The following is a 13,609-nucleotide window of genomic DNA, read 5'->3' on the forward strand; positions in this document are numbered from 1 at the left end:
GGGGGGTCTCATTATAAGAGAAATGTTTTTCTCTTATACACACTGCTCACAATTAATCATACCCTTTTATTCAACACTTTTTGGTCAGATGAAGCAAAAAAAAAATATATTTTTTTTAGCAGCAAACACTTAAAATAGGCTTGGTGCACACAGAGGTAAAAAGTACCCCATGTGTACAATGAAATATACTGCTGTATCTTTAATGTTGTGGGCTTATTTTTCTGCTGGAGGTCCTGGACATCTTGTTAAGATAGATGGCATAATGGATTCTACCAAATACCACCAGATACCACCACCTATATGACTGTCCCTGTTAGAAATCATATAATGGGCTGCGGTTGGATCTTCCATCAGGACAATGATCCAAAACAAACATCAAAATCAACACAAAAATGGGTCACTGAGTACAAAATGAAGCTTCTGCCATGGCCATTCCAGTCCCCTGACCTGAACCCTAAAGAAAATGAGTGGAGTGAACTGAAGAGAAGAAGCACCAGCATGGAGCTGGGAATCTGAAGGATCTGGAGAGATTCTGTATGGAGGAATGGTCTCTGATCTCTTGTCAAGTGTTCTCCAAACTCATCAGGCATTATAGGTGAAGACTCAGAGCTGTTATCTTGGCAAAAGGAGATTGCAAAAAGTATTGAATAAAAGGGTATGATTAATTGTGAGCAATGTGTATTAGAGAAAAACATTTCTCTTATAATGAGATTTTCCCCCCATGTAAAATTATTATTCTCCAATGAAAGGTTGGATTTTTGTAGATTTTTTAAATAAAAGATCAAAAGTATTAAAAATGCAGATTTATTTTCACAGCCTTCTTTGGTCATATTTACCAAGGGTATGAATAATTTTGAGCACAACTATATATATATATATATATATATATATATATATATATATATATATATATATATATATGAAGACTTCAGATGCAAAAGCCTCTAAGTGCCATCTGAAATTTTCTTCTAAAATGAGCATTTTTATCAAGCTTGTATGTTTAGGGTCAATAATTTCACTCTAATTGCAATGAAAATGACCTATTAATTGCCATTAGAATGAAATTACTGACCTTAAACATACAAGCTTGATAAAAATGCTTATTTTAGAAGAAAATTTCAGATGGCACTTAGAGGCTTTTGCATCTGAAGTCTTCATATATATATATATATAAAACTTCTTATGTAAATAATGTTTTTTGTGCACCTTTAATTGCACATTCACATATATACACATGTATACTCCTTAATATACTTTGGTACATTTGAATAATCACAAGTTCACTACAGAGTTCAAACAGGAATCAGAACAATTATTAACTTGAAACAAGTCTATTAGTCTAGTCTGTCTATCTATCTACCTACCTACCTGTCTGTCTGTCTTTTTATTTATATAAACATCAAAATAACCCTTAGTAAATAATTTACACAGTAGTCTATACTATTTTTTATTAATACATTAGATATCTATTACATACATTTACACGTCAGATCAAATAGCTATAAGCATTAAAACATTGTGACGATACAGTATTACAATATCTTGGTAACTGTTCTTGGTAACAAAGAGTAACTTACATGTTGGTAGATACAGGTGTGCCTACATTTAAAAAAAAAAATGTATTCAATATGCTATAAAATGTTAAATATGTTAAAATTCTACTCTGAACAAAGTAATTTTCTTGAGTATGTATAGAATTCATATAATTATCATGCAACTGAGTAGATATTCTACCATAACAGATACTTGTAAACATGCTTTGTGTCAGATTTTCTTGACTTTTAATTTGTTGTTGTTTCTTGTTAAAATTATAGCATATGTAGGTTGTGCTTGGAAAATAATCAAAGTAAAAAACACTTACAAAAACGAGCCTGTCATGCAAATGTAAAAATAAAGTATTATTTGATACATGGCTTTCTATTCATCAGTGCATTTGTACAGATATAATGGTAAAAAAAAAAAAAAAAAAAAAAGGTGAGACATATAAGAAACATATATACACTCTAACGTGAGGACACACACATGCGGAAGGGAGCAGGAGCATATGTGAACCATATCTCGCCCTCCAAACTGGGTTCCTCTCCTGGACATTTGGAGATGGTGAATTGCTGCAGCATGGAGGTGAAGAATAAGAAGAGCTCCTGACGAGCCAGCTGCTCTCCCAAACATGCTCTCTTACCTGTAAACAAAATATTTAATACTGACCCAAAGTCAATGAAAATAATTAAATACAATCAAATCTCTTTTTAAAAAGATATATCAGGTGGTGTGTTTACAAAACATTACCTGCTGAAAATGGTATGAAGGCATCTCTCTTCCGAAACTGGCCATTTTCATCCAGGAAGTGTCCTGGGTTAAAGGTGTCTGGGGTTTCCCATTCGTTTGGATCATGCAGGACTGAAGACAGGTTTGTTGTCATAGAGGTGCCCTATAAAATAAAGAGATAATAAAAACTTAACTACTCTAGACAGGACTAGATCCCTAAAGAGAAAAGAAAAGAAAAGAAAAGAAAAGAAAAGAAAATAATTCATACCTTAGGAATGAAGTATCCCCCTAATATTGTGTCTTTAACAGCTTGTTTAGGGAATCCCAGTGGAACAACATTCCCAAATCTTTGAATCTCATGGATAACAGCATCAGTGTAGGGCATATTAACTCTGTCAGCCAAGCAGGGTTGACGTGACTGTTCAGTCACCTTGTCTATCTCTGCCTGGACCCTTTCTAAAAGGGAAATATAAGCAGGGTGTGATTTGCCAGGGGGGAATAAATATCCCTGCTTCTGCTGAATTATTTGTATCCCCAGTGGGGATAAAATGTATACCCCCTCAAAAGTAATCATTGCTACTTCAACAACAGACCATATAAAATACATAAAATAAATAAATACATTATTTATAAATACATATAAATAAATACATATCTTATCTAAGATATACATGTTCAAAAACAATAAAATCAGAACTGTCATCGCTTCCGCTATTGTGATGAGAGATGACACATGCAGCGCGTTTAAGTTACGAATATGATCCTGAAAGCTTTAAATGAAGAACCATGATTACTCCTGCTCTGAAAAACAGAAAAGTACACTCACTCTGTATTTCTGGGAACTTGATCATAAAAAGCAGACCCCAGCGCAATGTTGTAGTTGCGGTCTCTGTCCCGGCCTCAATCAGATCTAGACAAGTCACAACTAACCCTTCTATGTTAAAACCAGCCTCAGGGTCACTCTTTTTCTGGAAAAATTGGGAATCAGCATAAAAACGTGCAAAAAAATATGCATTAACATTAGCTCTTAAAGGGCATGACACTCTCTTTTCAAAATAGTGTCTTAGGTTGGCAATATCAAAACAAAGATTACCCTTTTTACTCAAAGTATTTGAAAAGCATGATAAAAGAAAATCCCACTTTAGTTACTGTACCTTTTCCATCTCAGTCAGGTAGCTGTCTATAAAGTCACATGGGTGTAAAGGGTCCCAGTCCTCTCTGTGTTTAATGATTTCTCCTCTCAGGAAGTCTTTGATCTTCTTATAGTTGGAAAAAATGGTCTGGTGGGGGCCAGGTAAATATTCCAAGAGCCAAGGACACACATTATACAGCTGTAAAAGATTATATGGTGGGTGATGGAAATAGACTTTTAAATATAATTAACTAGGTAGTTAGAAAATTAAAGTTGTGTCTTATCATGAATTAGTACCTGTGCTCTTGGAGAACCTGCTAACTGAATGCATTCAGTGTCAAGACGCAGAATTCTTTGGTAACATTCATCATGATAGTCAAAGCGTTGTCCAAATATCAAGCAGGAGATGATATTGGAAACAGCACTGTTTAAGGTAACCAAGGGGTTGAAAGGTTCTATTTGAGAGAAAACAGTAATGTATATAAGTATATGTAATTATTTGGCAAGTTCTTCCAAATTAATTTAGAATTCAGATAATACCCTTTTCTGCCCTAAATGCATCACAAAGGTAGACACACTCTTGTTGGATCCTAAGCTCAAAACTTTTCTTCCCCTCTCCAAAGGCCCGCAAATGGGAGACAGCAAATTTCCTATGCATCCGCCACAAGTATCCATTACTCAGTATCGTACCTTCATAATATGAAAGAACGAAAGGATTTCAATAACTAAAAAAGTACTGTTTATTAGCAAATAAGGTTATGAATATCAACTAGTGAAAAGTTTTTAAGACCTTTTTAAGAAAAAAGGTCATAATGGTCAGTGTACTGTACTTACCTATTCCCTTAAACACTTTATGAAACAGTGGGACATTTGGACGGTCAACGAAACTGTCAATCTGTGTAATGAGGGCCTCTTTTACCATTTTATATCCAGACACGATTATCAATTTATCACTGCCCACTCTTAGGCTGAACACCTTCCCGTAGACTTCAACCAACTGAAATAATAAAAAAAAAAAAAAATAAAATAAAATAGAATTTGACAAAAATGCAAATTACATTAAACATTTATTTACATGCAATTAATTTAACATAATTTGCTCCTACCTTATCCATGTTCTTAAAATCTATCTCAGTGAAGACATTTCCCAGAAATGGTAGAGGCCGTGGTCCTGGAGGGAACCTGGATGGATTCCTATATTTGATAATATCTACAAGAAGTAGTAAAACAAAACTTAAAATGATCCAGCATTTAAAATCAAAGCATTGATATATGAAGTGCAGGATCATGATGGTAAAGAAATAGGCACGTTCCTTTTGTCAAAGAATATCGACGTTTTGGAGTCTGTATAAATGCTTGTGGTCTTGAAACAGGATCGTCGTTTGGGCGATGAAACTGGTGGTGGACCACACAAGGCCCCTCCCTTTAGATGGTGATTACACCCTCTTCATGGTTGGGACGGCCCTGCTGAGAAAGTAAACATTAGAGGAAAAGAGTGGAGACTGGAGAGAGATTACAAATTCTGAAAAACGATTGTATGTCGGTTGTTCTCCTCTGAACACATGCTAGGCATGGCATCTATCAAGCTATTAATTAATTTCATGTCTTATTCAGTACCTGTTGCAGACTCCAAACACCTACTCGTTTAGTGAAGGGGGCGTGTTAGTTCAGTAGATCGAGCCAATAAAAATGTTCATTTACAGCTCGCGCTATAATGCTATTTGCTCGCGCTAGTGTCAGTCATTAAAGGCAGAAAATCAGTCACGCGCTTCAAAAGAGAGATTTGACTTCGGTAAAAGAAGTGCATGGATGTGGCGACTCGTTTGCCTTAAATATATATATATATATTTTTAAATTACTGGCTCGCTCTCTCTGAATGTTTATTTCAGACCATGTTTTTTTGTCGTAGTAAACGAGAGTAAACCAGGAAGTAAACAACTTTAAGTAGCAGTTACGTTTCACGGTGCAGAAGGCGATAAAAGCGTGAAAATGGTTTTGGAGAACATTTTGTTGTCTTTAGCCTCAGTGCATTGGACAGATGCAGGGATTGTGCTACTGTTGTTCATGCTTTTTCTTCTGATCTCAGACCAGCTGAGAAACAGGAAGCCAAGAAACTATCCCCCCGGACCCACACCTCTCCCCTGTGTTGGGAATGTTTTTAACCTGGATGCTAAACAACCTCATATTCATTTAACTAAGGTAATTTACGGCCCTTTAACCCTCTGGTATTGTTCATTCAGGGGTCACACTTGGGTTGTTCGTGGTCAAAAGTAAAATCAATGTAATATATTTTTGTTCAATAATGTTTTTCCTCTTTTTTTTTTTTTTTTTTTTGGTTGTATTTTGAGACAATTTCATGGTACTAATTACTATTTATGCAATAGTAATGATTAAAATGTTCCCATTAAAATAATACACAAAATTAATAATATTTACTCTTATATATTTTGTATGTATAATCTAATATTTCATTACTTTTCATTTAAAGCAGTATTTCATGTTAAAATAGAGGCAATGCCTTTAAAATCCCATTTTTTTGAAGGCAGATTAATGTCATCTGCTGGGAGTAAAAACATCTGTAATGTCAAGGTTTAACCCATAGATTCCTATATCTCTATATAAAAAGCGTATAAGTTCTCTAGTGGTTTTTACATGTGTGAATACTTATTTTTAGACATAAATACTTATTTTTATTAAGTTGGATATGTAACGGAGGCCAGCTAGTAGTCGCTGTGTGAGTAAACGATTGATGCTAGAGGTTGCAGCCTTTAGCCTCCTCGTTAGAGCGTCCGACTCCCACGCCGGAGACCCAAGTTCGAGGCCCGCGCAGAGCGGGGTGAGTAGGACCTGGGTAGAGGGGTTACATTGGTGCCGTGACCCGGATGGGGGTGAGTGTAATGGAGGCCAGCTAGTAGTCTCTGTGCGAGTAAACCTCACTCCTCTGATCTCAAGAGATGCTCTAGCAATTGCTGCTAGAGGTTGCAGCCTTTAGCCTCCTCGTTAGAGCGTCCAACTCCCACACTGGAGACCCAGGTTCGAGGCCCACGCAGAGCAGGGCAAGTAGGACCTGGGTAGAGGGGTTACAGATATATAGTTAGACATTCTCAAAGACAACTTTTTGTAAAGGTTTAGATTTTCCTTTGAAATGTTGCTTTGAAGTGTCAGTTTTTGCATTCATTTTAATACAGTCAAACATTAACACAGAGAAAGACATTTTGTTACATATAACATCAAAATGTGTCTTTTTTGCACTCTTGATATTTTAGAGTGTCGTTCCTTAAAAGATTAGTCCACTTTTAAATAAAATTTTCCTGATAATTTACTCACCCCCATGTCGTCCAAGATGTTCATGTCTTTCTTTCGTCAGTCGAAAAGAAATTAAGGTTTTTGATCAAAACATTCCAGGATTTTTCTCCTTATACTGGACTTCAATGGCCTCCAGATGGTTGAAGGTCAAAATTACAGTTTCAGTGCAGCTTCAAATGGCTTTAAACAATACCAGACGAGGAATAAAGGTCATATCGCCTTGAACGTACTTCCCGTTTCCGCATTCTTCAAAACGCTTACGCTGTATGTCCTACGCCTTCCCTATCCTACTTACGGAAAAAAACTAAACTGGCGGCGCGTTCGTTCCAAAAGTAGAATAGGGAAGGCACAGGACATACAGCGTAAGCGTTTTGAAGAATGTGGAAACGGGAAGTACGTTCAAGGCGAAATTTTGTGTTTATAAAGCATAATCGGTTGTTTTTTTTAGAAAATGACCGATCGTTTCGCTAGATAAGACCCTTATTCCTCGTCTGGTATCGTTTAAAGCCCTTTGAAGCTGCACTGAAACTGTAATTCTGACCTTCAAGTCTGTATAATGTCTGTATAATTTCAAACCAGGTCTGATATCTTAAGCCATGTAACCCTGTTTATTTTTTATAATTTTTGTTTCCCTCCAGTTGTCAGACCACTATGGCAACATTTTCAGCTTGCGTCTGGGAAGCTTAAACACTGTTGTTGTGAATAGCTACAACATGATCAAAACAGCTCTTGTTGATCAAGCAGACATTTTCACAGGCCGCCCAACCAATGATGTGCTCAAAAAAATAATCAAGTGCCAAGGTATACATAAATGTTGGGGAGAAGACTTCAAATAACATTCTGTCTCTAAATATCACATCTTTCATATTGTGTAATGTCTGGCAACAGGTGTAACCTTCAATAATGGCTACAGCTGGAAGCAACAGAGGCGTTTCACTCTTAGTACTCTTAAATTCTTCGGTGTGGGAAAGAGGAGCCTGGAGTTCATCATCATGGAAGAGTACAAATTTCTGCACAAGACCACCATGGATACCAATGGTAAAGTACAGTAGCAGCATTGCTGCGATAATAAGAGTCATAACATTACTTATATTTAGGTTTACCATGCTTGTTAGTTAAGAGCAGAATTTTGCATTACATTTGTATTGCACTTATATTTATGAGCTCACTGTGAAGTCACTGTTAAGCATTTCTAAACTGTTTAGGCATTATTGTTGTAAACATCTTACCTTGATTATTAGACATAACCCTCTGATGGTTTTCATTTTGAATTTTTGAATGGTACAATAAAGGTGACTTTATGGCACTTTTTATATAAACACAAAAATTGTGGATATGATTAGAAAAGGATAAATGGTCTTGAAAAAATAAGACTTGTGATCTCCATGGTCAAAAATAACCTCCATATAAAATTAATGGGAAGCAATTTTTGGGGTACAATCTGCAAATCGTCCATGATGATGTGTAAATATTTAAATCCAATTGCAAATATATATAAAAAGAGAGAGTCATCTAAATTTTTCTAATACTATTTTTTTTTTAATGCTGCATAATTTAGCGGTGAATATTGTCTTATACCATGAAACCCCCTAAAAATACTAAATATTAGAAAATATAATTGAAACAAAACATAGTACATTCATTAAAACATATATATTACAAGAATATTACAAGTTTGACCCCTAAGTGAGGAATACCAGAGTGTTAAGGACACAAGATGTAGGAACCAAAATATCATAGAGAATTCCAGGTGGACTACTTTGACAAGCAAGCAACCACCTAGCAACAACTTGCATATCAACATACCAAAAACTAAAGTAAAAGAATGTCAAAATCTAATCTGAAACTGAAACCAGCTTCACCTGTTGTTGTATTTTGTTAGGCCTGCCATTCGATCCTCATTACTTTATTAACAATGCTGTCTCCAACATCATCTGCTCCATGGTGTTTGGCCGGAGGTTTGAGTACACTGACCAGAGGTTTCTGAACCTGCTCAGTCTGATGTCTAAAGCCCTTAAGCTACAAACTTCCGTGTGGATACAGGTAATACAATGATCATTCCGATGATGAGATGTGGTGGAGATATCCTGGTCTGTCTCCTGAATTGCCACTAAAGGTGGCGATAAAGTGCACTAGTTGAAAACTAAATAAAGGTGCCTGCCCAAGCTGACCTGCTACTTGTCTATTATAGCTTTACAGTGTTTTCCCTTGTGTTATGGACCTCCTCCCAGGACCTCATAAAGACCTGTTTTCCTGCTTCCATCAAGTTTGTGCTTTTATTAGGGAAGAGGTGGACAAGCATTATGCAGACTGGGACCCCTCTTCACCCAGAGATTTTATTGACTGCTATCTTACTGAGATCCAGAAGGTACTATTATTCTCTATCACAGCGATTTTGAAGAAAATATGACTGTTTTTAAAAGCCTATCATGTTTTTGTTAATAAACACAGCATATTTGGTAAACATGAAGTAATATTCCACTTGGTTTATCTGTCATGTCTACCCTGTGTTGGTTATAATGTTTCTCTTCTTTATAGAGGAAAGATGATCTGGAAGCAGGATTTCATGAAGAGGGTCTGCAATATGCTGTACTAGATTTGTTTGTGGCTGGAACTGAGACCACATCTACCACTTTACTGTGGGCCTTTGTATACATGATGAAATACCCAGAAATCCAAGGTAAAATGCTCCGGATTACAAGTCAACTGTAAATTCAGTTTTGTCCATGCTTGGAAAAAAGTGCAACATACAGACACATCATAGGCTCATAAGGATCATAAGCTAATTAGACTAACATAATTTACCTCTGTAGTTAAATATGTTTGAATTTTGGCATCAAATGTCTCATTCACATGTTCAGAAAAGGTCCAGGCAGAAATAGACAAAGTTGTTGGACAGTCGCGTCGACCCAACATAGATGACCGACACAACATGCCGTACACTGACGCCGTTATCCATGAAGTCCAGAGAATGAGCAATGTTGTGCCCCTTAGTGTGCCAAGAATGACTAATGAAGACACAATATTGGGAGGATATTTCATTCCAAAGGTGAGATGAATGACAAAACTTGATAAACCTTTATAACATTGACACAATTTGTTTTTTAAGTTGTTGAAAAGCTGACTTTTCAACCCAACCCTTGTGTAGTTTTAATGTATTTGTTTTATTTTATTTATCCTCAGCTGTTGACATGGCATTCAATTTTCTACCTACCTAGCAATTTTTAAAAGTACATAATATGCATCATGGGATAGTTTATGTTGGTCCTTGGATGATGTCAATTTGTCTTTTTACTCTACACAGGGTACACAGATCATTCCTAACCTGACCTCAGTACTGTTTGAGCAGACCAAGTGGAAGACTCCACATTCATTTGACCCACAGAATTTTCTGAACACTCAAGGCGAGTTTGAAAAACCTGAAGCCTTTATTCCTTTCTCAGTAGGTAAGCAGGTGTTTTGTCTATATAAACATTTATAAACATATATTTTACATCAAATTTCACAATTTTGCATATACACGTTAAATCGTTGATTTGAGATTTATTTTTCACAATACCAACCCACTGCATGTATACAGTATAAAGACATTTGTCTTTATTTCATCCTCCCAAGGAAAACGATCTTGTCCAGGAGAATCGCTTGCCCGTATGGAGCTCTTTCTCTTCTTCACATCCTTTCTACAGTCCTTTACTCTGTCTCCTCCAGAGGGAACTCAAACAAGCTTGGACTTTAAATTTGGAATGACACTTTCACCAAAGCCATTTAGAATAAGTTTCACTCCTCGCTGATTGATATATATACATTTTACACTACATTTATTTATTTTTTTTCAAAATAGAATTACACTGTTTCTGAGGTTGTTTAAAATGATCTATAACCTAATAAAACTGCAGCTTCTAGTAGATCAAATAAAGCTGGTAACCTTTTTAAAATGTCTCTCATTTATCCATTTGAAACCACACAATCAAAAGATAAAATGTTAAAAAGCAAGTAAAATAAGTAATATAATAAAAATGAATAAATTATGATTTAACTTGATATTTTAAAATATTATAAAAAATATAAGTGTTGGATATCAGATGTTAAATATCCAAAGTTCATCAGTTGTAGAAACTTGGTGGTGTGTCTGATTAAAACACTTGAAAAACTACCAGTCCTTTACAGTCTTTAATTTATTGAGTTCAGGATGCTTAAGTCTGGAATACTTTGAACGACCCAAAGCACATGATACAGGGAGCAAATCCACATGACAGATGTTAAGAGAAGGGACAGGATTAGAATAGGATGAACAGGATGGTCTTTAGTCACTACAAAGCATACAAAAAGTTAAATCAGACTCATACAAACAATTCATCAATAAACATTAACAATATATATTCAATCCAAGATCATTATTAAACCCAATCCAAATAATTCAAATAAACAAATTCAAACCATACAATTGTCAAAAACAAACAAACGTAACGCATCCTAATGAAAGGACTCAAAGGACATGGTTGGGTGTCCATTCAAACACGCACACCTCACCAATGCAAAAAGAACAAAAAAAAAAAAGGAAATGACCAGGGGACCTTGACCAGGGGATTGTGAAATGATACAGTTGCACGACGTATACGTGACATTTCAGATGATCTTGAGGACCAAAACTCATGGAAAAACTCAGACACACACGATTTGCACTGCAAGTAGATAAGGCTACTGTCAGCAAATCTGTCTATCTGTCTGCTTTGTATATTCTGAGTCACTGAGAGAGGATTTACTGTTTTGCAAGTATGTCCAAACAAGGGCGATGGCTGATGAACTCTTTAAAGGGATAGTTCACCCAAAAATGAAAAATTGATGTTTATCTGCTTACCCCCAGGGCATCCAAGATGTAGGTGACTTTGTTTCTTCAGTAGAACACTGTAAGACTGATGCCGGAGTGCCTGGACCAAGAATGGGCTACTCTTTGAGAAAACAAAGGAAATTAACATTTGAACTCTCACTTGCAAAATTAGCATCCCCATCTGAGACGCGATCACACTGAGTCAATCACACCTAACACCTGCCTTAATCTACATTTCCCTTCCTTCACCCCCTCTTCCCCCATCTCTTCTCTCTACATGCAGAGATAACCTGAAATTCACCCAAAATCCATATGGTTTAATGTGAACAATCATCACAGAATGCTGTACATGTTTGGTATCGTTTGAAGTGTCTCAGTGCAACTGGTACAATGGTCTCATCTACATGGAAGTAAACCAAAGGTATTAAAGGTTTTAAGAGTTTAGAGATACTTTGGTTGACTGTGGGTGTGCCCCTTTCCCGGGGTCCTTCATCCAAACCACCTCCTGTTCCACAGCAAGGTGCGAACTCCCTGGGTCTGTGACCCTAGACAATGCAAATTCTGATGCAAATTGTAAATTCATGCCCCACATTGGGGGATGTTTTGTCTTGGTCTGAGTATTTAAAGAAATGCTGCAAAAGGCTCGGGGCGACTCTGTATTCAGATGAAGCCCACATTGCTGAGTGTCCAGGACACTCAGCAATGTGTATTTTTCTAATGTCATGTATGCATCTTACTCTAATTCTGAGTATTTGATGTTTTGTATTGATTATCTTTGAATTGATTATGTAATTGGCATGATACATTTACCTGACTGATAAATTGTCACATTTGATTTTATTCTGACTTACTTTGAAATTATTGACTTAAGTAGATTATGATGTATCCATTGTTACCGCAAATCTGCGTCAGGTTAGTATCAGACTAAAGTCCAAAATCCAAACTAAATAGGGTGAGCCTTACCTCTGTTTAATGTAATGTTACTCTAGCTAAGTGTACGTGGGAAACCATGGCATAACCAAACCAAAGCTACTTTAAGAGAAGTAATATTGGTCGGCTTATCTGTAGTAGTGGTTATGACCTCTGATTAGAGATAGTGTTACTTTAATTCAGTGTATACATATCTATGGGGACTAAACAGAATACTTTTAGATGAAGCAAGCATGAAAGCGGCCTTCTAAATAGTATAGTCAATTACCTCTGTCTAGTGACCAAGACTGGCAAGTTTGTGATCGTGTGCCCGCATAATTAATGAATGGCCAGTGCGAGGACCCTTTGCGACTCTGAGAACCGAATGAACGAGTACAATAAGAGTAAAGAGTTAAATAGAATATTCAAATGTAGAGCCAAATTTTTATACAAATAAACAATAATCAATTGACATTCTTAACTAAATTCGAGGTCATAATAACATGGAGTCAAATAAAAGTTTACTTGGAATTAAATTAATTTGCCACACTGAAAAGACAGAACGTGCAAGAAACCTTCCCCGTCCTATGGGAAACCGCCGTTGGGCCAATTGGGCGGGCCTTACAACACAAATGATGATTTTTAACTCCAACCATTGCAGTCTGTCAGTCGTATAATGCATGTCAATGGTAACAAAATCTATGAGAGTAAAAAAAAAAAAAACATGCACAGACAAATCCTAATTAAACCCTGTGGCTCATGATGACACATTGATGTCCTACGACATGAAACGATCAGTTTGTGCGAGAAACTGAACAGTATTTATATTGTTTTTTACCTCTAATACACCACTATGTCCAACTGCCTTGAGTGCACGCACGGCATACGGTGCGTGAGGTGTGTACGCGCTCTGGCGTAGTTTAAACATGGTGCCTGTAGTACAACAGTTGTTATACAAATGGAAGTAAACCACTAAAAAACATGGTTTTATTACATCAAAACTTAATTTTATTTTGTTACTTTTCGTAAGGGCAGCTTTACAAATAAAAAGGACACATTTAAAAATCTTGTTCACATACCTCAGTTGGATGTGGAAAAACCATAGGCACAGCTGATGGTTTAAGTCATACGTGATCCTCTCCTGGGTATGTAAAATCATCAGGGGAAAA

General features: G+C 36.3%; 1 protein-coding gene, 1 long non-coding RNA gene and 1 pseudogene across 3 annotated transcripts; 1 reads left to right on the forward strand and 2 right to left on the reverse strand.

Moving 5' to 3' along the window:
- The window catches only part of LOC125277845, a 58,883-nt pseudogene extending 54,017 nt beyond the window's left edge, over positions 1-4,866 (reverse strand).
- On the forward strand, positions 4,796-10,856 carry LOC125277846 (cytochrome P450 2J2). Of its 2 annotated transcripts, XM_048206378.1 has the most exons (10): positions 4,796-4,932; positions 5,484-5,596; positions 7,342-7,504; positions 7,592-7,741; positions 8,586-8,746; positions 8,895-9,071; positions 9,242-9,383; positions 9,565-9,752; positions 10,008-10,149; positions 10,319-10,856. In XM_048206378.1, exons 3-10 carry the CDS (start codon positions 7,417-7,419, stop codon positions 10,492-10,494), a joined length of 1,224 nt encoding a protein of 407 aa, XP_048062335.1. In that variant the 5' UTR covers positions 4,796-4,932; positions 5,484-5,596; positions 7,342-7,416; the 3' UTR covers positions 10,495-10,856. The 2 variants fall into 2 exon arrangements, with proteins under 2 accessions (XP_048062335.1, XP_048062334.1); XM_048206377.1 differs by lacking the exon at positions 4,796-4,932 and having other exon boundaries at positions 5,047-5,596.
- Positions 10,857-10,860: 4 nt separating this feature from the next.
- Positions 10,861-13,174, reverse strand: LOC125277860. Its single transcript, XR_007187007.1, has 2 exons — positions 11,562-13,174; positions 10,861-11,013 (listed from the first exon to the last, which is right to left on the reverse strand). It is a non-coding gene; the product is annotated as an uncharacterized LOC125277860 (long non-coding RNA).
- Between the last annotated feature and the right edge of the window lie 435 nt (positions 13,175-13,609).

Source organism: Megalobrama amblycephala, linkage group LG11 (assembly GCF_018812025.1).
Source record: "Megalobrama amblycephala isolate DHTTF-2021 linkage group LG11, ASM1881202v1, whole genome shotgun sequence".
In the NCBI taxonomy this organism is placed as follows: Eukaryota; Metazoa; Chordata; class Actinopteri; order Cypriniformes; family Xenocyprididae; genus Megalobrama; species Megalobrama amblycephala.

Bases quoted from the DNA above. Each gene is read 5' to 3' on its own strand.
- LOC125277846 (XM_048206377.1), top strand. From the start codon at position 5,387: ATGGTTTTGGAGAACATTTTGTTGTCTTTAGCCTCAGTGCATTGGACA. The intron at 7,505-7,591 runs GTATACATAAAT...GTCTGGCAACAG, and splicing joins AAAAATAATCAAGTGCCAAG to GTGTAACCTTCAATAATGGC. The intron at 7,742-8,585 runs GTAAAGTACAGT...GTATTTTGTTAG, and splicing joins GACCACCATGGATACCAATG to GCCTGCCATTCGATCCTCAT.